We start from the raw sequence: 27,145 nt of genomic DNA, 5'->3' as shown, positions 1-27,145 counted from the left end.
CTGACCCCTGCTTTTCTACCAGAGATTTGAAAAATAAATGATAGTAGGCGTAGTTAGTGAGTTATAGCACAATTAAGGGTTTTTAACTTCCTTTACAATTGTAGACTATGAAATCCTGCTGGTGCCAGCAATGTTGCTTTAGGGACTGTCCTATAACATTTTCAAAGCTTCAAAAGCTTTTAAGCCAAAAAGCATGGTCAGTGTCTGCGGTATGTTGGTTCTGTTGTTTTATGGGTCAGATAAAATTTACTTTGTTTCCTTTCATGTTGTTTTTGTACATCTTAATTGGTTGCATATGGAGTTATATAGTCTACACTAATATTTCTTTGTGATAGAGAGGAGAAAAGAATACTTAAAATTAATTTGTCTAAAATAGCATGAGTAGGCTCTGAATTACTGTCCCTTAAATTTGTTTTCGTTCAGCAAAGCAGTTTTGTTTTGTTTTTTAAGGCACTGGGCTTTACACAACCCAGGAAAAGAACATTTTTACTAAAAATGTGATCATTAAGAGACTTGCCTAACTTTGCATACATAATATAGATATACCACATATCAGGACTTGTACATTGTATAAGCTTTTATCTTAAAAATAAGTGGGTTTTGTGTAAAGGATCTTTTATATGAGCATGAATTTCCACTCAAGGTCTGGCTGTGGATATTGCTGGAAAAACAGTTCCTGAGTCAATCTGGTCAATTCGGATGCAGCATATGACTCTTAGGATTTGAAAAGGAAATCTCTGATTATGTTATAGATAAAAGTTACTGTACTTAGTACGAAATTATACTTGTATAACCACTTAACTTTATTTCAGAGCACATTTTGTCCAGTTATATTTAGGTTTACTTAAATTTGTGCAGTATCAAGTCATTTTGTTGCAAAAGTCTGAAATTAATAATTATCATATTTGTAGTTGTCTTTAATAACCTGTCCCTTCTAAAGGAAACAAAATTATACTTTTGTCTGACCCAGACTTGAGTTAGAATTATTGTTCTGAATTTCATAAGTATTATGGTAAAAGAAATGATCAGTCCAAAATTAAAAGATTTTCTTCAAGACACTGAGCTGAAAAGTTGGATGTGCAAAAAGTGTAGAAACATTGATAGTGTTCCTTGCTGCAGATAACTGCAGTAAACCATGTCTTTAGCCTCATTATGAAGATTGCTGCAGAATAACGGTATGTATTCTCCCTCACTGCAGCTCTGAATGCTCTGTGTCTTAAAATCATTTAAAGCCTCTAGCTTGCTTTGGGGAGTTAGTCCAAGGGTAAGGAAGGCTTTGCCGGAAGAGTACTTGTAAACCATGAGATTGGTGACTTGCACATAGTTGTGTGGTAGGCTCTTAAATGCGTAATGGTCCTGTTTAATATCAAAAATTATTTAAAGGATATGATTAAATTTCCCAAATAACTGTTAAACACATGGCAGATCTATTTTACAGTATTGTGTTTGACAGTTAAACATTAAGTAAACCTTTAATTGACGTGAAGCTTAAAATGTTCAAATGTTCTAACCCTTGCTACAGCGTCTCTTCTGTAGCAAGTCAAGTATTGTGTGTGTTTTTTTCCACCTTTAGCTAATCAGGCCCGGTCCAAAGCCTTCTAGCAGAGGGAATTGATTCCTGTCAGGGGTTGCTGCCAAGACATCGGAAGGATTTTTGACCAAGGTTTTCAAAAGCTCAGTGTCACATCTGCCATTTGATTTAAAGAGGGATATTGGATGCAGAGTCTGGCATTTATTGTCCTTTGTGTGGCTGTTCTGTTTGTTTTGTCTTTGTCTCTTCTAGAATTGAGCAGTGTTCACACTAGTTTTTAAATTGTTGGGTGGATTATATATTTTACATAACCATGTTAATTTAAATTAATATATTCCCATTAACTTTTAATCATAAAATAGTGTGGACACAGCATGTCTTCTAACTGGTGATTAACCCCTTAAAATTCATAGAATACCTCTCTCAGGGTAAGAATTTGCTTTTTTTTTTTTTTTTTAAATAAATTAACTAATTTTTGTTTTGTTAGCTGGGTATTAGGAAGCAAGTATGATTTTAGTACAATATATCTAAGGGGTTAATCCACTTGAAATATAGAATGGGTGCAAAAATCCACACTCTAAATTTGACAGAAGTTTCCTACTTATAGCTCTTAATTTGTTTTTAAATTGCAATAGGTGTCTTGGCATCTTTGAAATTATATCATTAATTTAAATTTCCGAAGTTATAAATGTTTGTGTGCAAAAAGAAAACTTTTCTTACATTGGAGGAAATTTAAACATGAATTAACATTGAAATTCAGAAACTTCTTTAGAGATTGCACATTATCACCTATTTGCATTTTAGCTTTAGCAAATAACATAAATAAATAAGGGACATGGAAAGGGTTCTTCAGCCTGTTCTATAACCTTGCTTTGGGGAGTGGTTTTTTGTTGTTGTTTCTTTTTTTAGTTCTTCAATTAGCTATGCTTTCCGGTGTCCTTTTTCCTTCTTTCAGAATAGCCCGTTTCTTACTATGTTCACTGTATTTTTGGATTCAGTAGTTGATCTTGCAGATTTTGAGGTTATTTATTGGTTTTTTAAAAATTACTTGTATTTCTGACTTGCTCCTCTCTTTTTAGTGCCCACGTTCCTCTTTCAGTGTTCATTTTCAGAATGCCACACAGTGTTTTTTGAGTATCTGTAAACCTCCCTTCTAATATGTTCTCTGAAAATCCGTGCCATCTGATTATTTAAGGAGTAAGAACTAAGAAAAGAAAACCCAGACAAGGGATATATTTTTATCACTTTTAAAATATGCTTTTTAATATATCTTCTACTCAAAATAAGGACAAGTATCTCTTAAGATTTCTGAATGTTCATATAAAAATATACCATCAAATAACTTGCCCAGAGTTACAGTGGTACTCTTAAAATTATCTTTCATGTGTTCTTTTATCATATATTTCATTGTTTGTCTCATATTCATTTGGTACCCTCAATGATTTATTAAATCATATACTAAATGTGCCATAATTTGGGTGCTTTCTATCTAGAAGGCTGCTAAATTCAATAAATTACTTGCCTGGCATGTTATTTTCCTATATTTAGAAAATGTTTTAATATCACCAAGAATTGTGAATTAGATTGATTTAGTTATGAATAATTTGATTAGCAGCTTTTATATACATTTTACCTATATGTTTAGATGAATGTAAGCTGGCTCTCCAACTGGTTTTATTAATATAAAGTTAACTTTTTGCCCTGATTTAGGTTCAGATTTTCTTCTCAAGTTTTATATAACTCATATATGTTTTAATATGATAATTGATTAAAATCAGTTATTATAAATTCTATAACTTAAAAGATTCTGCATATTTATCATCAAACCATTCTGCTTACTGTATCTGTTCTATTTCTATACTTATTCTGTTTAACCGTGCTAGTTCCTGTTGCCCTTTTCTACTTTACTCATTGTTTCTCTCCAGTTATTCTTTCTTTGGAATACTGATGGGAACTTTGAATTTTAAAGGGCATTTCGTATTCCTTTACAACTAAAGTTCTCTGGTGGAAGAGAAATCATTGAACTCCTATAAATGCCTGTTTTTGGCTCCTTATTTTTCTGTGATTGTTACTACATTGATCATCCCATATTTATCATTAGTTCTTTGACATTTTAGTCCCAAAATAACCTGTGACCATTTAAAATACTGAACAAACAGGATAGTTTACTGTACATTCTCATTTATTAAGGTGGATTTTTGTGTTCCCTCTTGTTGTCTTTGTGCTGGTGCGCTGTATCCAGTAATCCTTCCTTTAGATTTTCTTTTGATGGGGTAGGGTTTATATTTGTAGAAGTTACTTATTATATTTATAAATTAAAGAATTCTTGATCTTCATATTAGATTTATGTAAGTTTGTTAAATAACTTCCTGGGTTACTTTAAAGTGCTGACAAAACCCTCAAATGGCTCGTGTGACACTGATGCTACTTTAAGGAAGTGTCTTGCTCACCTGGTCAAACACCCATTCCTCACTGCATTTTGCCAATTCAATCCATTTTAGATGTAACCTCGGGTATGGTGAAAGACCCACCGGACGTCTTGGACAGGCAAAAATGCCTTGACGCTCTGGCTGCTCTACGCCACGCTAAGTGGTTCCAGGTTCGGAACATCATTTTACTTTTTTCTTGTAGCCTTATGAGAGAGTAGTTCAGTACAACATGTTTAACTGTGTTTAAACATTTCAAAAGATTGCCCAAGCAATACTATTTTAAATTAAATATCAGAAAATATGTTAACATAGAAAACTGGGTATGAAGATCTGCACATTGCAGTTACTATTAATTTGACAATAAACTAGGATTTCGGGGGTGTTTTGTAGTTTGGGTTTTTTTATTTTTATTTTTAGTGGCTATATTTGAAGCTGACTTGTTCAGGAACATCACATGTTTGTGTATATATTTTATATTCCATAAGGCTGCAGATTAACTTTGCTTTAAATAATGGAATATGTGTTTAAAGCTTTGTGTATAGTTTTAAGATTTTTTCCCCTCTTTCTCTTAAGTTAATAAGTGTAGGGAATGAAAGGTGAGGAAGCAGCTGTTTGGTTTAGTGACTTTGCAGTTATGCAAAGGCACAGAAAGGAAACCAAACAGATTTCCTTAATCTTTCAGTCCCTAGACAAACTTTTTAGCTCTTTACTTTTTCTTTTATTTCTAATGTAGGCAGACGTTTTTTTTAAGTTTACTGATTTAAATGAACACAGGTCAAGGTTCACAGGGGATCAAGAACAATTATTCTTGTATAATCTGTTTACTTTGACCTAAAATATCAGCTTTTAAATACTAACCCTGGCATAAAATATTGCTGTAAATGGCAGCTCATTGAATCCAATTTTAAACGTGGTTATTTTTGTTTTATTTTTATCTGAGCTTCCATTGAACAGTGGTATTTTAACTTTTTTTTCATCAAGGGATATTTTTAATATTTCTAAGATTAATTCAGTTGATTTTTGTGTTGCTCTCAAGGCTAGAGCTAATGGTCTACAGTCCTGTGTGATTATCATACGTATTCTCCGTGACCTCTGTCAGCGAGTTCCAACTTGGTCTGATTTTCCAAGCTGGGTAAGTATTATATAACTGTATGTGAAACATAAATGTCTCAGAAATATTTCTGCAGTTTTTTATAGCCTCATCTTACATCTAATTATCAACTTTATTTCCATTTCCTAAATGGAGTTTTTTTCTTTTTCTCATGAGAAATCCTAGGGTCTTTTCAGACTGTTCAACTTGCTGAGAATTATACTTGGTTTTCTTTTTTGTATTTTCCTTTTTTTACTCTTCTGACAGTGTTTATTACTTTTATAGGTGCAGTTATTAGTTGTACATGCATAAAGATACAAAGAAAATTTTAAATGAGCTATTATTCTCCCTGTGCAGGATTTTGTTGATATTTTAACAATGTATAAGAAATTTTTAACATTTAGAAATATACATTATCCAAAAAGTGCATTCAAATAATGCAGAAAGGCACAAAATAAGAAGTGAAAGCCTTCTCATCATTTAAAGGCCAGTTTTATCATGGCATAATTTGTTGTGATTTTTTTCCAGGGAGGAGAAATGCATATATGCACGTAGTGTATATTCCTATTTTTTTATTTATGTACAAATATCTCTTTGATGTTGAACTATTTGAGTTCCTAAATAGCAAAAATTCAGATACAGAAGGATTCATTCAATAGTATAACTGAACCTACAGATTCTAGAGTTGGGTTAGGGAGAGTTGACTAGCCAGGGTTATCTTAATTCTGGAAGGTTTTTGAGAACTGTATTGATTACTTGGTGTTTCCTTTGTATGGACATGCTATATTTTATTTAACTGGTATCCGTCTGATGGACAGTTGCATTGTTTGCCGTCTTTTGCTATTAAATTTTCATTGTATTGTGGTCATGCTTTGTATTATATACATGTGATGGCTAGGGTCAATTGCTATAGAATTCCAAGGTCAAAGAACATGTTTTGATTGTAACCGGGAAAGTTGGATCATTTAAAATTACCAAAAATGGTTGAACTTAGCATTTTCTTCACATCCTCACTAACTTTGGGATAAGATCACATTTCTTAACACATGTTAGGTAAAAAATGGAGTCTCACTTTTTTATTTAAATTTCTTTTAAGTGATTATTGGCATTTATAATTATTTTTCTCTTAACTGCCAGTTCCTGTTATTCATATTTCCCATAATTTATAATAACTTTCTATAAGAAATTAGCACCTACCTATATTAAAATAATTTTTCCAGTTTTCATTTGCTTTTCAACTTAATTTTTGCTGTTTTATAAAAGGTTTAAAATTTTTACAAATTCTATCCATTAGTATTTTATGACTTAACAACTTTGTATTCTGTCTACAAAATACTCTCATGTTTTAGGTTATAGATTATTCACACATGCTTTCTTCTAGAGCTTTTTTCCCCGAATCAAGTAATGTTTATTACAGATGTTTGCTTACTTACTCCTGGAAGGATATATTCTGTACTGCAACAGGAGTTGTCTCTCAGTAGTGAGAAGTGGGTTTAGGTTAGAGATCTGTAATGTTCAGATTTTACTAGGATAAAATATACATGCATTACTTGTATAATTCTAAATTAATTGGAAAATCATAAATGGACTAGAGGTAGATCCAGCAATATGTCTTTCCAGACAGGTTGACAATTATTCCAGTACCATTTAGCATTTTATTTAGTAGTGATGTTTGTTCTCCCAACCTTCATTTTGAAATATCACTATTATCATAAACCAGTGGTTCTCAACCACATTTCGGTTTTACCCCCAGGGGAAATTTGATAATGTTTGGAGATATTTTTGGTTGTCGATAGCACTGAGGAAAAGAAACCCTATCTTAAACCAAACTTCCTGTTTTGGAGGCCTGTTTCTACAGTAGTCTTTCATTCCTCAATCTTCTCTATTAAACTCTTTTTCTATTGATTTTTTACGTATTTCTTTAAACTGGCTGCATCGAGTCTAGTTAAGGCACACAGAATCTGCATTGTGTCCTGTGGGATCTTTCCTTGCAGTACATGGACTCTAGTCATGACACATAGGCTCCAGAGTGCTTGAGCTTCGATAGTTGCAGTTTTTAGGACTTAGTTCTCCCACGGCATGTGGCATCATCTTAGTTCCCCAACCAGGGACTGGACCAATGTCCCCTGCATTGCAAGGTGGATTCTTAACCTCTAAACCACCAAAGAAGTCCTTAATCTCTTTTAATTTTTAAAACCTCATAGTGTGTTTTAAAATTCTGATGTCCTTTTCATCAGAATTTCCCCCTCTCCATTCTCTGATGCTCATTATAAACACCATCTTGCACTGTTTGGGGGTTTTGTTTTTGTTTTGTTTTAAATGTGTTTTATTTTTCTCATGTTCTTTTTCCAAAAGAACTTGACTGCCATTTTGTTCAGTTTGATGAATTCCAAGGTTCTTTTAATTATTTTTAAGTAGTACTGTATTGAATTAATAGATAACTGGTAGAATATCATCACTTTTGCAGTGACAATAAAGAAAATTTTGTGTTTTATTTTTGTCGTCTTTGTTAGATTTGCACTAACTCTATAAAAATTAATTTAGAACTTTTGTTCTTTCTCTAAACTCTGAAACAGTTTATAGGATCATCAAAAATACTGTTTTTTGATCATTTGTAAAATTCATTTGACATTATCAGTTCCCAGTCCCTTTTAAAGGGGGTAGCGCTTTCTTGGTTTCTTTTATTGTGAGTAACTGTTTTGTTTGATTTTTTTCCTTCTCCTGGGGTTAATTTTGGCAACTTATCTTCTCCTAGAAAAATTGACCCATTCAACCAGATATTCAGATTTTTATGTAATCGAGTTCTGTGCTCTTAGAGTTTTAAAAATGCATGTTATAGCATCTTTAATGTTTTAATTTTCTGATTAGATTAGTCAGTAATAGCAGGTGCAATATTGGAGCAAAATAACCAGTGGGTGTTTCAGTATTTACTTGTGATCAAAGTTCATTGAATTCTTGATAGATTTTTAGTATAAAAATCTATGTGCATTATATATTAAACTTTTTTTAATATATAAAAAGTTTATATAAAATACATATAAATTTTATATAAACTATATATAAAATATAGTTTAATATACATATTAAACTATATATATTAAACTTTTTTAATATATAAAAATACAAGCATTCTACATTATCATTTTACTTCCTGCTTCTTTCAGCTTCAGTCCATACAACCCAGGTGTTCTTGAGACTTTTTTTGTTGTAGCGTGTCTAAACTTCAGTACTTTTGAGACTGGACTCTCAGGCCACTCCTCAGCTGTTTTTGAAGTCTGGAAGTCTCACTGCAAATGGCTCTTTACCCTATACCTTGCTTTTTCTCTTCATCAGAGAGAGCCATAAACTTCAAGGGACCCTCTCTGCTTTGAGGGTGCAGAGCTTTAAGAACTGAGTGGAAAGAGAGGATGCACAGATGAAAGGAACTGGGGGAACATGGGCCATGGCAGAGTAATGATGGACGAATCAGGGAGGGCAAAGAAAGCTGCTGGCCAGTCTTTGAAATCATGTACATTTAACATAAAATACCAGTATTTTGGTAGTTTAAAGCACACCAAAATGTCAGTATTTTGACATGTAAATAGCTCTCAATATTATATCCTTTCAGTTCAGTTCAGTCGCTCAGTCGTATCTGACTCTTTGCGACCCCATGAATCACAGCACGCCAGGCCTCCCTGTCCATCACCAACTCCCGGAGTTCACTCAAACTCACGTCCATTGAGTCGGTGATGCCATCCATCCATCTCATTCTCTGTCGTCCCTGTCTCCTCCCGCCCCCAATCCCTCCCAGCATCAGAGTCTTTTCCAGTAAGTCAACTCATCACATGAGGTGGCCAAAGTATTGGAGTTTCAGCTTTAGCATCAGTCCTTCCAATGAACACCCAGGACTGATCTCTAGAATGGACTGGTTGGATCTCCTTGCAGTCCAAGGGACTCTCAAGAGTCTTCTTTAGGCAGTAGTTTATCCATTTTGCCTTTTTTTTTTTTTCTCTCTCCTCAGAGAGCCAGCTCCTTGGATTTAGCTGCGAGATATGCCATTTTCCTTCTTAATAATTTCTTTTTGTAATTAGAATATAATTGCTTTACAATGTTGTGTTAGTTTCTCCTATACAATGAAGTAAATCAACTATATGAATACATACATACCTACAACTATATGAATACATACATACATACATACATACATACATACATACATTGTTTCCCTCTTGGACCTCCCTCCTGTCCACCCCCCTGTAATTCATTAATTTCTAATTTCATCTCTAATTTTCTATTTTCCTTGGGTTTATTTTTTTTTCAAACTTCTTGAGTTGGATACTTGTTTAATTCACTCATTCTTTAATTATGTAGATAAATTTTAAAGCTGTTATTTAAGGCTGAACATAGGTTTTGGCTATATATGTAATATTTTCTCTTTATATTCTCTGCAGTCTGAAATTCATTTCAATGTTGTCTTTAAGCCAAGAGTAATTTTGAGGCAGTTTTTTAATTCTACACGACTGAAGAAGAGTTGCTTTGTTTTTGTAAATAACTTCCATTTTTCTAGCATATAATCCAGTAAATATATTCTGTTGCTGTTTAGTCGCTAAGTCGTGTCTGACTTTTTGCAACCCAATGGACTATAGCCCACCAGTCTCCTCTGTCTATGGTATTTCCAGGCTAGGATTACTGGAGTAGGTTGCCATTTCCTTCTCTAGGGTATCTTCCTGTCTCAGGGATCAAACCTGAGTCTTCTGCTTGGCAGGTAGATTCTTTACCACTGAGCCACCTGGGAAGCAGAAAATATATTCTACTATTCACAGTATGGGGAATCTAAAGATTTTCTTTGTGGTCTAATCTGTACAGTTTTTATAAAGTGTGGGCACTTTAAAAAATGTGTTCTCAGCATATAATATATACCTCTTAGTTCAACTTCATCAGTTACTTTGTTCTCCTCTTTTCCTTCATATTTTTTGTCTACTTTATCTGTCCATGTGACAAAGATAAGTTAAAATCTGCTCTTTCTGTTGTGTTTTTTACAATTTGTACTTTATTATTTTGTTGCAGTAACATTTTGGACATAAAATCACTTAATAATTATATCATTATTGTGAGTTTGAACTTTTTGTCATTCTAAAGGGCATTTAATTAACACTTTCTGCCATTAGTTAATAAGTCTTCTCCGTTTATTGATATCTAAACTCTAGCCTTTTTAAAAAGACAATTATAACTAACGCAGTTTTACTAGTTTCAGGTGTACAACATAATAATTCCATATTTTAATACATTATGAAATGATTACTGCAGTAAGACCAATTACTACAATATTGTTGACCATGTTCCCTATGTGCACTTATATACCTGTGACTTTCTTATCTAAAAGCTGGAAGCTTAACCTCTAAATCCCCTTCAGGTATTTCATCTGTACTGCACCCTCCTAAACTGTAGTTTTTATTAGCATTTATCTGGTATGTTTCTGGTATTTTTCCATCCTTTGCCATAATTCTTATCCTTTTCTTGTTCTTTTTTATGTGTGAATATGTTTCTCTTCTGAGTATTTAGTCAATTAGTTGTTGACCTTATAGTTTTATGTGGTATTTTCATTCATCTGTTTAACAATTTTAGATAATGTCTGTTAACCTCTCATCTATAAAAGCTGAGAAAATGATCACTTCCTCCTACTCCTCCTGTCTTCTTTTGGGTTTTTGTTAATGTTTTCTCTTTTTTTCATTAGTTTCATTCATTTATTTTAATGTGTCAAAACCTGTTTCTTGATTTATCTGTTTTATTCAGTGAATGCTGATTCCACTTAGAAAACAGGAAAGTTTACACTTAATACTTTTTTAAATCTTAAAAGTTTAAAAATAACTATATTTACCTTATGTGTCAATATATTCCCTTTGATTATTTAATGCTCTCTGTTTAAATGCTTTGGTGCCAACCACTAGGGCTTTACTGAGGTTTCCTCTTTTTATTTCTTGGTTGACTGCATTTTATCATCAATACAAATGTATTGATGTACATTTGTACAAAAAGTATTTTAAGTTTTTAAAAATTTCTTTCATGTTTGAGAATCTTTGCCAATTACCATTACTTTATTGAAAAATATACTGTTAGGTCACAGTTTTTTCTACTCCATGTATTGGTGTTCCTCTGTTATCTTTCTGCATTGAGTATTGCTAAATCTGGTTTATGTTAATCACTTAGTCATGGGGTCACCAACTCTGTGACCCCATGGACTGTAGCCCTCCTAGCTCCTCTGCCCATGGAATTCCCCAGGCAAGAATCCTCAAGTGGTTAACCATTCCCTTTTCCAGGGGATCTTCCCGACCCAGGGATTGAACCTAGGTCTCTTGTATTTTGTGCAGATTCTTTACCATCTGAGCCACCATAAGTCCAGCCTAATTTTCTTGCCTTTACTTTTTCTGCAGGTTGGTAAAAGAATTCTGTCCTTATCCTTGAATTTCAGTAACTTAACCAAAATATGTCCTGGAATCCGTTGTTAGTGTCATCATTTCATTGAAATCTTTGTCTGCACATTTGACAAATCATTAATATGATCCTCTATTTTCAGAGGCACCAATTACCCTTATGTTGGATTCCCTTTGTCCTATATATTGATTATCTTTGTGATTGTTTTAATCTTTGTTCTCTTTCCTCTTTTGTCCCCTGTTACTGTTTCTTTGGTAGTAATTTAGTTTTCACCCATGTCCCAATATTTACTATTTATAATTAATTTATTAGTGTTACAGTAATGTTCAGTTTGCTTAATTAGCTCTGCAGTCTTCCTTTTCATCTCAACCTTGAGGTTTTAATTTTATTGGTTTTTTTTATCAAGTTCTCTATAACTCAAAATGTTGACAGTTGTATCTTCATTCCCTTAAATTAAGATTCTTCCAGAATAGATTATTTTCTAAATAAATGTTGTTTTTTAAACAATAAAAATTTGATTCACAGCAAAACTGAGCAGAAAGTACAGAGTTCTCACATACTGTCTGTCCTTACATATACAAAATCTCCCTCTCGGTATTTGCACCAGATGGATAGATCCATTTATTACAAGCAGTGACTTACAGTATCATTCAAAGTCCGTCAGTTCAGTTCAGTCACTCAGTTGTGTCCAACTCTTTGCAGCCCCATGGACTGCAGCACTCCAGGCCTCCCTGTCCATCACCAACTGCCACAGTTTACTCAAACTCATATCCATTGAGTCGGTGATGCCATCCTATCATCTCATCCTCTGTCATCCCCTTCTCCTCCCGCCTTCAGTCTTTCCTGGCATCAGGGTGTTTTCAAATGAGTCAGTTCTTCGCATCAGGTGGCCAAAGTATTGGCGTTTCAGCTTCAACATCAGTCGTTCCAATGAATATTCAGGACTGATTTCCTTTCAGAAGGACTGGTTGGATCTCTTTGCAGTCCAAGGGACTCTCAAAGTCCATAGGAAATAGATTTCACTCTATGTTCCACCCAAATGCAAAGATATCACACCTGGTTTGTTTTAGTTTTTTTCATTTATTTAGGGCTTAGCATTGTCAGTTCCATTTCCAAGTCATCCTTTGATACTGAAACATGCAAACAAGAGCTGTCTTTTAGTTTATTCACACCTTTTAAAATACTTCTTTTTCTTCCCACATGAGCTCTGCTTTGAGGATCACTTATGGAAAAGAGTAGTGCTTGGCTTTCTCTCTTGCATGTGTTCTTTTTTTTTTTTGGCTGCCCCATGTAAGGAACTTAGTTCCTCGGCCAGGTATTGAGCCAGGCCCCAGCAATGAAAGCACTGAGTCCTAACTACAGGACTGCCAGGGAGTTTCCAGACATGGGCTTTCTCTCTTCTGTTCCCTAATTCAATGTGCTGTGGTAGTCTTTGAGGTAGATTCCCTTGGCACACCTTTAGGCTTCAGATTTCAAACCCGTGATGGCCTCCTAGAGCCTTTGCCTGTGTAGAATTTGCTCTGGTTTTTTTCCTGAAACTTCACCATCTCCTTTCAAGAACAGCTTTCTGTTTACCTGAATCAACAGAAGGTTTGGGATGTGTGAAGCCACTTTGGGAAACTTGTGTTGAGAGTTCACAGCAATCTTTGGTATTAATTTTCCCCTATTTTTTACTCCTTCGAAAGATCTTATTTTTGTTATTGTTGTTTATCTGCATGTTAGTCAAATGTCTATTTATTAGAGATAATTAGATGTGGATAATTGAAATTCTACTCTTCCCTACCCATCTTCCACAAAGAGCCTTCAAACTGATGAATTCTGTTGCTTTTCCTTTCTCTGGTTAGATGAAAGGTGGTTATGTTTAGAAAAATTTCTTTGCCTCAGGCTGCCCGCAACATGACTTGTTCTTACTCTCTGAGTTAGGAGAGTTCTGGTGAAATTTTTGGATTTTTTTTTCCCCCCACTCAACTGCCAACCCCTTCCCCATTTTCTTCTAAAGAGCCAGTTCAGCCGTGTCCGACTCTTTGCGACCCCATGAATCACAGCACGCCAGGCCTCCCTGTCCATCACCAACTCCCGGAGTTCACTCAAACTCATGTCCATTGAGTCGGTGATGCCATCCATCCATCTCATTCTCTGTCATCCCCTTCTTCTCCTGCCCCCAACCCCTTCCAGCATCAGAGTCTTTTCCAGTGAGTCAACTCTTCGCATGAGGTGGCCAAAGTATTGGAGTTTCAGCTTTAGCATCAGTGCTTCCAATGAACACCCAGGACTGGTCTCCTTTAGAATGGACTGGTTGGATCTCCTTGCAGTCCAAGGGACTCTGAAGAGTCTTCTCCAGCACCACCGTTCAAAAGCATCAATTCTTCGGCGATCAGCTTTCTTCACAGTCCAACTCTCACATCCATACATGACCACTGGAAAAACCATAGCCTTGACTAGACGGACCTTTGTTAGCAAAGTAATGTCTCTGCTTTTTAATATGCTATCTAGGTTGCTCATAACTTTCCTTCCAAAGAGCCAGTTAGGGAACTGTAAATGGAGAGTTGCCCAAGCCCACTCACTTTCTTAGAAATACTCTTCCACTGGCCTTTTCCTCCATTTAATTGAAGCCATTTCATATTTGTGTGGGTGGTGGTAGTATGCTTCTACATATTTCTTTAATCATAACCAGGTTTGGGGGACAAGAGATCTTGCTGTTTGACTTTGTACTATCACCTTAAGCACTTTTCTTCTTGATTTGCATGAAAGAAATTTGAAGTTCTTGTGAACTTGATCTTCAGTTTTGTTTAAGCTTCAGATTACTTACTTTGAATAAATCTAAGTCCTAACCCCTGCCTTTAGTGTTTACCATTACTGTGAGTACAGCAAATAATATGCCTTCAAATTAGTTCTTCTTTTGTCCTAAATCTATAGTGATGAGTAAAGAAAGTATAGGTAAAATTCTCTTGTAAGGTTGATCTGACTAAGAATTGCTGTGTAGAATAGAAACCTCCTTTAGATTGGTGTACCTTTAGCATGTTATACCTGCTGTAAATTGCAGAAAGGCATTTTTTTGCAAAAAGTGTTTTAATGTTTATTGTATATTTTATTTTTAAAATCTGTATTAAGCTAAGGAATATTTTATGAAAGAAAATGATCTTTCATGGATGAACCTCCGAAACATCATGCCGAGTGAAGGAAGCCGGACACAAAAGGTTACGCATTATATGATGGCATTTGTATAAGATACCCAGAATAGCTGATCCAGATAGATAGAATGCAGGTTGGCGGTTGCCTGAGGCTTAGAGAATGAGAGAACGAGGAGAAACTGCATGATGGGCTGGGGGTTTTACTTTGGAGTAATAGAAATGTCTTGAACTGGATAGAGGTGGCTGTTGTTCAGCGTATTAGTAGGTGTACTAAATGCCACTGAAGTGTTCACTTTAAAATAGTTAACTTTATATTATGTGAATTTTACCTTTTTTTTATTAAAAAAAAAAAGAATTATCTGTGAAATGATGAGATAGTCCCCAAAGAAGAGGCTGAGGGGCCATAATTGTTCTTTTTGTTCATACAGCAATTAAAATATGTACGCCACATATCTTTTCACGTATTTTATTTTTCAAGTGTTAGTTGCTCAGTTGTGTCCAAGTCTTTGCAACCCCATGGACTGTAACTCCCAGGCTCCTCTGTTCATGGAATTCTATAGGCAAGAATACTGGAGTGGGTAACCATTCCCTTCTCTAAGTGATCTTCCTGACCCAGGGATCAAACCCACTCTTCTGTATTGCAGCCAGATTCTTTACTATCTGAACCACCAGGGAAGCCCTGTTTGTTTGTGTGTGTGTGTGTTTTTTGTTTTTTTTTTTTTGGAAGAGTGTATTAGATTTTAGTGATGATGACTTGTAGTGAGCGAGCACCTGTCTGTCAGTTGTAAAACCAGTGAGGATATTCTGAATGATAAATGATAGAACACTGACATCACAGGGCAAATAACTTTCTTTTCGCTTGCAGGAGTAAGTTACTACTGTTAAAGATGGGAAGGAAGAATATGGTATATACCACATGAATGTTTCCCAAAGCAAATATTGCAATCTTGGATTTCATGTCATTTAACATACAATATTTAAGAGAGTGTTTCTTTTTTAAGTAACTTTTGCCATCAAAGTCCTTTACATTATTGCCTAAATAATCATTTCCCTTGTTTGATTCTGTTTGTCTTTGATGTTGTCCTTTTACTTTTTTTGGTCCTTTTACTTTTGAATGCATGCATTTAAGAGTACATAAACAGCCTATGTTCTACTTTTGTTGCTTTCCTAACTGTGGACATCTGCTTGGCGACCAGCCATGTTCCATAGAAAATTAACATTTTTAAATTGCTTACTTCACAGCAAATGATCTCAGAAGGCAGATAGTGGACTTAGTTTTACTGTGATTCAATATATGGACTTTGTGTTCCATAAATACTCATTTCTTTCTTGGTTCTTATTTAGTTTCTACCTTAATACTTAAGTATAAATTACATATTCCCACTAGAGGTCAGTCAGTAAGCAGGTTTTAAAAAGGCGTTGAATTACCTATAATATTTTTATATCTTGACATACCTATATTCTGGGGCTTCCCAAGTGGTGCTAGTAGTTAAAAAAGCCCACCTGCCAAATGCAGGAGACTTAAGAGACAGGTTCAGTCCCTGGGTCAGAAAGATCCCCTGGAGGAGGGCATGACAACCCACTCCAGTAATCTTGCTTGGAGAATCCCATGGACAGAGGAGCCTGGCAGGCTACAGTCCTTAGGGTTGCAGAGTTGGACATGACTGAGCACTTAGTATGCACGTACCTTTATTACAGCTGATTATTGAATATTTGTTTTTCCCTTAACATTTTCTAAAAGTACTTATAAATTTGAGGTATTTTTGGAAAGGTGCATATTTTAAGACCTCAATTTTGTATTTTAGTAACTTGTTAATTACAACCCTTGATTTCTTTAATTAGGATTATTTTCACATTTCTTTCCAAAAGTATTCTGATCATAGATACATATTAAGTATTTTCTATATGCCAGCCATTTAGCTAGGCAAAGGGGTTCCATAAATGACAATTTACAATTCTTATCTTCAAAGATTTCAATCTTTTGGACATCTTGAAATAATACTTGTCTGGACAGGAAAAGTGTTCAATATACATTCATAGAGTTGCCTAGATAACTGAAGCTGATGTTTTAAAATACTAAAATTTTTAAATGAAGGCCCTTTAAGGGTCTTGTGTCTTGAACAACTTCCTACATTCTTCAGCTGAATTAGACTGAACCTCTTAATTTTTTTTGTTGTAATTTACATCAATCATTATTAACACCTGTTTTTCTCAGATTTTTTAAACTTAATGCTTCTTCTAGCTGTCATTTTTTTTATATATAGCTTTTTATGTGTACTTTCTCTTCAGATTTGTATCTCTTACAAGTTATTCCTAATTTGTTTGGAACTAAAACCTCCACATGTTCAATCTTTTAAGAATTATTCTTGCTTAAAAGATCAGAGTAATGGCCTTGGGGTGAGTAGGTGGATGTAGTTTTTACCTCTAATTAAATCTATGACTTTTTAAAGTACACAACTAAAAATGGATCCTCAGTGTTTTAAACTTCATTATCATTTTAAGGGTTTCATTCTAGTTTCAATCTGTTTAGTTTCTTTGAATTGTTATTGGTGATTTTATTTAAAATTTGAGTAAAAGCTGCAACGTGGATAAACCTTAAACATAATGCTAAGTAAAAGAAACCAGACACAAAAAGTGACATATTATATGGTTCCATTTGTATGAAATATTTAGAAAATGCAAATCTATAGAAGTAGAAAGTGGTTTATTGGTTGCCAGGGGCTGAAGGAAAGAGAATAGAGAATGGCTACTGGTAGGTATGGAGTTTCTTTGGGGGTGATGAAATGTTCTGGAATTAGAATGTTTATTGTTGAACAACTTTGTAAATGTACTAAAACCCACTGAATTATATATCTTAATTTTTAGAATCTAAATGGAAGCAGATTTTTCTAGTAAACTCTTCAAAATGCTTTCTGGATCTAAATCCATACTTCTTTCTTTTATTCATTGGTTTTAACTGATTTTGAGTCTCAAGTGTAATTAACAGTGAAAGTATAGTTTATATTTTCTTTAAGGATAATAGAAGTACAGTTGTATGTTAAATGAAAATTTAGATAATTGTTCTTAAAGAAAAAATAAAAGTCTTTACTTGGTAGAGTATGGTCTAGCTATAACTCTTCAGTATTATCAGTATGTAGGCATTGAAGAACAAATATATGTGAGTCCTAAATATCTAAAGAATTTTAAGGACTGTCATATTTTAATAGAAAAGGATAGCGGTAACTGAAAAAGCAAAACAAAAAACCCACTAATCTATTTTTCTTCATTAAGCACACATTACAAAATAATTTTAAGATATAAATTATATTTTGCCTTATTTTGTTTTCATTACTTATTTTTAATTTTATATTACATGTAATTTTTATTTTCTGATTTTGTGACTTGTTCAGTGTGATCTTTTCAATCTTAAAAATTTATTTTGTTAATAATTTTACTTATTTTTATTTTTGGCTCTGCTGGATCTTCATTGCTGTGCAGACTTTGGTCTAGTTGAGGCAAGTGGGGGCTTCCCTCCAGTTGTGATGCACAGGCTTCTCATTGCGATGGCTTTTCCTGTCACAGAGCCCAGGCTCCAGGGCACTCAGGCTTCAGCAGTTGTGGCACATGGGCTCAGTAGTTGCAGCTCCCAGACTCTAGAGCACAGTCTCAATAGTATGGCACACGGGCTTAGTTGCTCTGCAGCATGAGGGATCCTCCTGAACCAGGGATCAAACCCATGTTCCCTACATTGGCAGATGGATTCTTCACCACTGACCAGTCAGGGAAGCCCCAATCTCTAAAAGTTTCGTAAGTTTCATAATGACAGTTTCATAAGTATTTTGTCATTCTGAAAATGAATAATTCCTTTGGGCTGTAAGCTGTCAAACACATTTTTATGTTTTTGTTTTTAGGCGATGGAGTTACTAGTAGAGAAAGCAATCAGTAGTGCTTCTAGTCCTCAAAGCCCTGGAGATGCTCTGAGAAGAGTTTTTGAGTGCATTTCTTCAGGGATTATCCTTAAAGGTAAGTTTTACTTAATTTTTAATGTTTGTCTGTGTGTTTGATGGTTGAATAAGAATTACTCATTCTTGTACAAATGGATGATGATGATGCTTTATTCTGCCTATGGTGATTGCTGTAGGTAGTCCTGGACTTCTGGATCCTTGTGAGAAGGATCCCTTCGATACCTTGGCGACAATGACTGACCAGCAGCGTGAAGATATCACATCCAGTGCACAGGTACCATTGTGCTCCTAATCCCAGGGCTTTGTTTTATCACTTCCCTTATAGTTTTGGTTTTTTATAGTTGTCCTCTAGAAGAAATTACTGTGTAGTATGCATTTTTCTGCTTCTTTAGTAAGTAAGCTTTTATAGAGGATATAATTTAAACTAGATTTCATTAATCTTCAATTTTATTATTTTAATTATGTGTGTGTCCTGTATAAATATAAAAATACTGCAGTATTTTCAGTATCATTAAGTTTAGTTGTTGTATTATATGTCAGGATCAGTAGAACAACTATGTCCTCTGGGTATACAGAAGTGATGTGCTGTTTGGTTTATGGAAGTTTTTGTTATGATTTAGCCTTTCCTGCCACTGAAAAGGCCAACTAATATAGTAATTAAAAGTGTGGGCTCTGAAGTCTAGACTCCTGAGTTTAAATACCAGCTCTGCATCTCATCTGAAAGGGATAAGAGCAGTATCTGTCTCAAAGAGGATTATTGGTGAGATTAAATAAATTAATCTTTCAATCAGTCTAAAACTTCTGCAACTTTCCTTTTTTGACTCCAGAAGTGTACTAAGAGCAGAAATGCCTACCACCTATAAATAATAACAATCTAGTCTAAGGCAGTTGCACTCGTTGGACTTAAGATTTTGTTCTGTTGTCTCTTCTGGCAAGGATAATTTGGAAGAAGTCAGGATTAAAATAAATTGTTAGGTTAAAAGTAATTTGAGGAAGAGTCAATGATAGAACATTATAAATATCTTACAGACTCACAGATTTCCAGTTTGTGTGTATTAAACAAGTTTTGTTTTAATTTCTTTGGGTTTAATTTTCTAGGGAAGATGACAATTTACCCTAAGTAGCTTTTTTTTCTTCGTTGGTACTTAAGAAGCAGGGCATTTGAAAACTAATAAGAGAATTCTTAGTTGGAAGGAAGGAAGCCTTTAATGTGACTTTGAAGATAGTGGTCTGATTTAGGAAGTAGTTAGAAATGTCCTTGTTAAAAGTGAAGAAGTGAAAAGTGTTAAAAGTCAGTGGAGAAAAGGGAACCTCATACACTGTTGGTGGGAATGTAAGTTGGTGCAGCCACTGTGGAGAACAGTATGGAGGTTTCTCAGAAAAACTAGAGCTACATGACCCAACAATTTCTCCTAGGTGTATGGCCAGAAAACAAAACAAAAACACTAATTTGAAAAGATATACATACCCCGGTATTCACAGCAGTGTTATTTACAATGCCAAGATAAGGAAGCAACCTTAGTATCCATCAGCAGATGAATGGATAAAGATGTGGTTTATCTACAATGGAATACTACTCAGCCATAAAAAAGAATAGAATTTTTGCTATTTCCAATAATATGGATAGACTTGGAGGGCATTGTGCTAAGTGAAGTAAGTCAGAGAAAGACAGATACTATGTATCACTTATGCTAAGTCACTTAAATTGTGTCTGACTCTTTGCAACCCCATGGACCGTAACCCACCAGGCTCCTGTGTCTATGGGATTCTCCAGGCAAGAATACTATAATAGGTTGCCATGCCCTCCTCCAGGGTATCTTCCTGACCCAGGGATCAAACCTATGTCTCTTTATGTCTCCTGCATTGGCAGGCAGGTTCTTTACCACTCATACCACCTAGGAAGTCCATCACTTTTATATGAAATGTAGAAAATACAGCAAACTAGTGAATATAACAGAAAAATGAAGCAGACTCTCAGAACAAACTAATGGTTACCGCTGGGGAGAGGGAAGTGGGGAGGAGCAGTATTGGGGTAGGGAATTAAAAGGTACAAACCATTACATATAAAATAAGCTATAAGAATATATTTACAGCATAGGGAGATAGTATATTAATAATAACTAAATTATGTATAACCTTTAAAAATTATGAGTCACTGTAATGGGCATCTGTTAATTATTTAATAATTGTGCATCAACTATACTTCAATAAATAAAAGTGAGGAAGTTACGTATACTACATCATTCCATCTATATAACATTTATGAAAAAATAGAACAGATTAGTGATTCCTCCGAGTTAGGGATAGGGGCGAGGATAGATGTGGCTAATGAGAGTCTTGTGGTGATAGTATAGTGATGATGATTAATGCAAACCAGCACATGTGGTAAAGTTACATAGAGCTTTATACATCACACACAAACCAAGTGTGTGTATAACTGGTGAAATCTGAATAAGCTCTATGGATTGTACCTAGGTCAATTTCAGTTTCTTTCTTGGTGGGCCATAGTACCCATATTAATAATTCGCTTTTTTCCTTTGTCTGGGACTTTTCTTCTTTTCCTTCCATAATATTTACCTGTGTTTTTGTATCTGTATTCTCTAGTGATCTTTTTCTAGTTGCTTCTGCAAGATGTAGCTTTTGTCATTTATTCAGATGCCTTCCTGTAAGTGTCCATTAGAGCAGCATATCTTTAAAAAGATACATTTGTAAGGTTATCTTCCCTCTCAAAAAAGGATTAAGTAAACCTTATATCGTCTTTGATGTTGGTTTAAAAAATTCCAAGATGACTTTGTATGGGAATAATTTCAGTATCCTCAAATTTCATTTGCTTTTAAATAATTTCCAATTATACATTAGAAATGTCTCTTGTTAGAATTTAGAAGTACATGCAAATCACATGCAGAACAAGAGCGTACAGAGTGGTCACTCCAGCCTCAGATGCTACTGTAGTTTTCCTTACTGAAGTACTCTTCTATTTAAAAACTCCTAGTATGAGAATAGGTTGATGATCAGTAGCAATATTTCTGTAGTAAAAGTGTGTTACTGTTCATTATTATGCAGCAGATATCTTCGGATATTTTCTTTAAATGTAGAAGAAAACCTTATTCTGTTTATCTTTGGGAAATACCTTTTTGTAAATAACTCTAAACAAAAATTATCCTATTAAATGATAAATAATCCCTAGTAAGTAATGATAAATAATCCCTCATAAATAGTAACATTATGCATAATTGCCAGAAAGTGGAAACATCCCAAGTGTCTTATCAGTTGATGGATGGGTAGATAAACAGATGTGATATATTCATACAGTGGAAAATTACTCAGCCATTAAAAGGAATGAAGTGCTGATACGTACAAGGTAGATGAATCTTGAAAACTTTATGCTAAGTGGAAGAAGCCAGACACAAAAAGTCATATTGTATGATTTTGTTTATATGAAATGTCTATAGTAGGCAAATCTATCAAGTTACAAAAGTAGGTTAATAGTTGCAAGGGCCTCAGGGTAAAGGGATTGATACTATTGGGCCATGGGGTTTTGGGGTGAGAGGAGGGTGGGACACCGGGGAGGTGATGAAAATGTTCTGGGATTAGAGAGTAGTTAATGTTGAAAAATTTTAAGTATACTAAAAAAGCAACAACTGAATTGTACACTTGAAAAGAATTATATCTTAGGAAGTAGTCTAAACAGTTCTATTGAAGGTTTAACCACATAGTGAAAGTTGCCTTTTAATCAAATGACTATAGAATCTCCTTAAATATCCCTCAGAGTATTGGGAAACTATGTCTCAAAATATCTTATGTCACACGAGGTCTTGTGACATTGATGCCTAATGTATTCCTATATATATATATACATAGCCATAGTAGTGAAAAATCTTTTTTTAGTTCACGAAGTAACAAGTTGAAGAAATACAATCCTCATTTTGTAAACCTGGGGAGGTGTGTGTTGGGAGGCGAGGATGAGCACATGGGCATCCATAGGAAATGTTGCAAAATACGTGACTATGAACCAAAGAGAGGTTCATTTGATGAGTGAGATGCTTTTTTCTTTGCTGTATGCTGTCTTAGGATTTTTTAAGGAGCATAATAATTTTGTTGAATATTTTTTTAACTTACATTAAAAAACAAATAGCATGCACACAGAAAAGCCTGAAAATAAAAACTTCAGAACATAGAGTCTTTTATTTGTGAACCTTAATATTGTTTAAGGTGTTTCTTTCATTAAACATGCTTTTTTAATATTATGTGGGGCTGTAAACCTAATAAGAATTAATATTGGTTCTTTCATTTGACTAAATTTTCTTTTTGTTGCAGTTTGCATTGCGACTCCTTGCATTCCGCCAGATACACAAAGTTCTAGGCATGGATCCACTACCACAGATGAACCAGCGTTTTAACATCCACAACAACAGAAAACGAAGAAGAGATAGTGATGGAGTTGATGGATTTGAAGCTGAGGGGAAAAAAGACAAAAAAGATTATGATAACTTTTAAAACGTTTCTGTAAATCTACAGTGTTAAAAAACAATAGGTGCCCATTCGTTGGCTGTTTTTCATTCATAATGATGTCTACTTTGAAAAAATTATCAAGAATTTAAAGAATTTCATGGAAGAACCAAGTTTTTCTATGATACTAAAATCTTAATGTACAGTGTTAGGTATTATATGAATGGAAAGACACCCCCCAAAAAAAAATATTGTGCTCCAGCTTGGGGAATTACAATGGTTCTGATTTTTTTCCCGTTATTTTGGTTTTTATTTACTGGTTGCCCTAGCTCCCCCTGTATTTGTGTCTTTTATTAACTAGTCCTATTAAATCTTTACTGTATTTAATGCAGTATTTGTGCTTCAGTTACTATGTGTATTTTGATATTTTTATTTAGAGTTTTGTTTGCTGTTTGATACTAGTTGTTACTTTGTGTTACAGATATCCTTTACGCCTTCTTAATATTTTACAGCAGTACGTTTTTTTGTAACGTGAGACTGCAGAATTTTTTCCTTTTGTTATTCTTTATGTGATGGATTACAACACAAAAAGTTATCCTGCCATTTAAGTGCTCGGAACTAAATGTTTCTGCAGATCTTGTGGCATTTGTCTCTCTAGTGTGATATATAAAAGTGTAATTAAGACAGATTTCTGTTAATCTAATCAAGTTTGCTGTTAGTTGTGCATTAGCAGTATAAAAGCTAATATATAATATATGGTCTTGCAACAGTTTTAAAGCCTCTGCATAATTGATAATAAAAATGCATGACATTTTTGTTTTTAATAGACTTTTAAAATTATAATTTTAGGTTTGACACGTAGATCTTTGTACAGTTGACTTTTTGACATAGCAAGGCCAAAAATAACTTTCTGAATATTTTTTTCTTCTGCATAAGTGGAAAGGGCATTTTTCATATATAAGTGGGCTAACCAATATTTTCAAAGAACTTTATCATTGTGCAACTAACAACAATAACTAGCCCTTAATTATGAAGACAGTTCCTTATTGGTGTGTGTGTGAGATTACTCTAGCAACTATTACAGTATAACACAGTTGAATGATCCCTCCCCCTGCCCCTACACCCCATCACCCAGATAATTTACAGTTCTATTAACAGGTTGATAAAAGTATTACTGAAAAAAAAAATTAAGATTATCTAAGAAAAAAACCAGAAAATTATTTGGTGTGGCCATCTTACATGCTTATGTGTCCTACAGAAAGCTAAATATTCTAGCAGTGGTGTAATGAGAAGTTACATCTTACTGTTAATATATGTATGCTCTGGTATACAGATGTCATTTTGTTGTCACAGCACTACAGTGAAATACACAAATAAAAACTTAAATTCACATAATGGCTTAAATGTATTATATGTTAGAAATGACATAAGTACTTCTGCTTTGAAATGACTTAATGTTTCAGTAAAACCATATTCAAATTTATTGGGTACTTACATCTTGTTATTCCTGACAAATGATACTTCCTGGGCACATAATTTCCAGAAAAGTGTATAATTCAGTACCATTATTGGTTCAGTTTCTTTCTTGGGCACAGTCTTCCCCCAGACTCTTAGAGGAACAAGGGACTTGGGCTTTTCTTCCGAATTTGTGGTATACTATCTTTGTGTCTTGGGCAAGTGTCTTTTTTTTTTTAATCTTTCCAGGTCTCATTTTACTCTTGAATACTTAGTCACCCAGTGAAAATTTCTCACAGTTCCCTTACTTAGAAGAGAAGGAAAAAACTGATATTTATCATGCACTAATGATAATTATTATGCTAGATCTTCCATGTGTTTTCCTGTTTAAAACTATCATAATAATAAATGAAGGTACTATATTACTTATTTTCCAGATGAGGAAACTGAAGCCCAGAGTGGCTAACCAAAGCTAGTACATTAATTTAGTAACAGAGTTGAAATTGATAGATATCAAAAGTTTATGCTCAGCAAAGTTGAGTCTGCTGTTTTCATCTTGCAATTAATGATCTTCTAAAAATGTTTTCAACCCAAATTCCCAATTTTTGCATTTAGTTTTGGGTGTCTTCATCCAGATACACAAGTGATACACTTAAAAATTTTTTAAAGTATTTTTTTCAGTATTATTTATTTTTTGCATGGCTTAATTATTTTCATAGCTCTAGCTAGATCTGCATTAACTATCTTATATGAAATAAAGCTGACTTCAGTATCTGTTAGTATCTTTTCTTCTGCTTTGACAATTTTTAAAACTGTAAACACTAGTCAAGCATTGGTTCTCACCATGCTAATGCATTCTTGAACCAGTTGTTTTGGCAGCTGATTTCTTCTCTGCATCTCAGATTAGCTCTTCCTGTTACTACAGTGCATGCTTATGTTCCGGTAATGATAACCCAGATAAACTGATTTCTCTCACCCACTCCCTAGTTACATGATACGCATTCCAAATTAGATTTCTGTCTTCACCACTATTGTTTCTTTGATGTCTTTGAATAAGCTGGTATCAAAAATGCAAACTTGCTATAAGAAAGGATCTCTGATTTTTTTTGTTAATGGTATTTTAAGTCATTTTTTTCCTGCTTATTGACAAAAGAGCATAAGCCTTTTGTTTGGTAATGCAGTTGTGTTGTCAGTAGAAGTTGTGAAAGTTATAAATAGTTACTTAAATGGATTCACCATTTTTTTTTTAGTTTGGCAGAGCTAACTTAAATTTTTCCCAATAAAGGGCAAATTTTATAGTGTCATAGATAATAAAGCAGTGATCTAAAATTTGTTCATGAGTCATCTGGGGACCATTCTAAACATTTATATTTCTAGGCCCTAGTTCCAAAGATTCTGACTGAGGAGGGCCAGAATAAGCCTGAGAATGTGCATTTTAAGATGACTTTCTCTTAGTTATTTGTTTGAACAGATTGTTCATAACATGTAAAGGTCAAAAAGTGTAAAGGAATAGACAGCATAAAACAAACTATCTTCTGCCTCCCCTTGTTTTCCAATTACATGGCTCCCCTTTCTGGAGGCAGTGTTAATCCATTTGTATATTCACACATGGTCTGTGCACTTAATGTGTGTGCCACAGATGGTTGCATATCATGTACATTGTTCTGCACTTTACTTTTTCTCATTTAGCATATCTTGGAGTCTTGGAGATTGTTCTTTGCAAGTCCACATAGGGAAACTGCATGTTTAACAAGTACTATGGGGGTGGGAGGAGACGGGGACAACGGAGAATGAGATGGCTGGATGGCATCACCGACTCGATGGACATGAATTTGAGTGACCTCCGGGAGTTGGTGATGGACAGGGAGGCCTGGCGTGCTGTGATTCATGGGGTCGCAAAGAGTCGGACACGACTGAGCGACTGAACTGAACTGATAGGACCATCTCCAAGTAATGATTTTCTTTAATTACAGGTGATTGTGATGCAAGTTATACATGGATCATGCTTTAATAAACAGCTTTACAGTTTAAATTATTTAAATTTAATATAAAAGATGTTTTATGATATAGCAATGTTAACTGTAATATTCAACAAATCATAATATCCCTATTCCATAAACAATTTTATTGATTAGCCATCATCCAGGTAATTTTAGTCCTTTTATCTTGCTTAGTGTAATAATATTAGATGTAAAAACTGAAAATAGGAAACATAACAAACTTAAAAGCTTGAGTAGTTTTTCTGAACAACACTTATGCTGGTTCCATGTAAATATAAAGCTACTTTATTGACTATCCTAACATAGTCCCAAGTAAATACATGGTACTAGAGACAAAGAAGGGTCTTCAGTTTAGAAAGGACTGGTCGGTTAGTAACCTCATGTGAAATATTCTTAAAAATCAAGTAATCTTTTGAATGAATGTATGAAAAGTCAGTTAAGTCTGATCCCAAGTAATTAATCATTCTTAAAGTACACAAATATTAGCTCAGAAGTAGAAAGGGAAACAGCAGAGGACATACCTAGGGCTTGGGTCAGTGTGGACCCTATATTAAATAAATACAGGATAATGCAGTATGACAGGTTCTTGATGAGAAAAAGTCCAGGGTGTTGTAATTTACCTTGAGCTTTGCCATAAGCTATTTAAACGGAAGTTATATCTCGATGTATTATAATGTAGCCAGAAACAGAAGGCTTGCCTTTTAC

At 34.3% G+C, this 27,145-nt stretch overlaps 1 protein-coding gene across 4 annotated transcripts in view; it reads left to right on the top strand.

Annotated features, from left to right (window-relative positions):
- ZFR (zinc finger RNA binding protein) overlaps window positions 1-24,468 on the top strand; it is an 85,390-nt gene extending 60,922 nt beyond the window's left edge. For 3 of the 4 annotated variants that reach the window (XM_055422216.2, XM_055422215.2, XM_055422217.2), the window contains 5 exons: window positions 4,033-4,130; window positions 4,997-5,092; window positions 18,483-18,594; window positions 18,713-18,810; window positions 22,854-24,468. In XM_055422216.2, coding sequence (XP_055278191.2) covers window positions 4,033-4,130; window positions 4,997-5,092; window positions 18,483-18,594; window positions 18,713-18,810; window positions 22,854-23,033 — 584 coding nt within the window. In that variant the 3' untranslated portion in view covers window positions 23,034-24,468. Of the gene's footprint in view, window positions 1-4,032; window positions 4,131-4,996; window positions 5,093-18,482; window positions 18,595-18,712; window positions 18,811-22,853 lie in introns of those variants that run through there. The other variant, XR_008685429.2, reaches the window with a different exon arrangement.
- The last annotated feature ends 2,677 nt before the right edge of the window (window positions 24,469-27,145 follow it).

Source organism: Moschus berezovskii, chromosome 18, assembly GCF_049115385.1.
Source record: "Moschus berezovskii isolate FMDL1 chromosome 18, NW_MosBer_1.0, whole genome shotgun sequence".
Classification (NCBI taxonomy): Eukaryota; Metazoa; Chordata; class Mammalia; order Artiodactyla; family Moschidae; genus Moschus; species Moschus berezovskii.
Note: the sequence above shows the minus strand (reverse complement) of the source record. Positions and strands in the feature narration are given on the sequence as shown.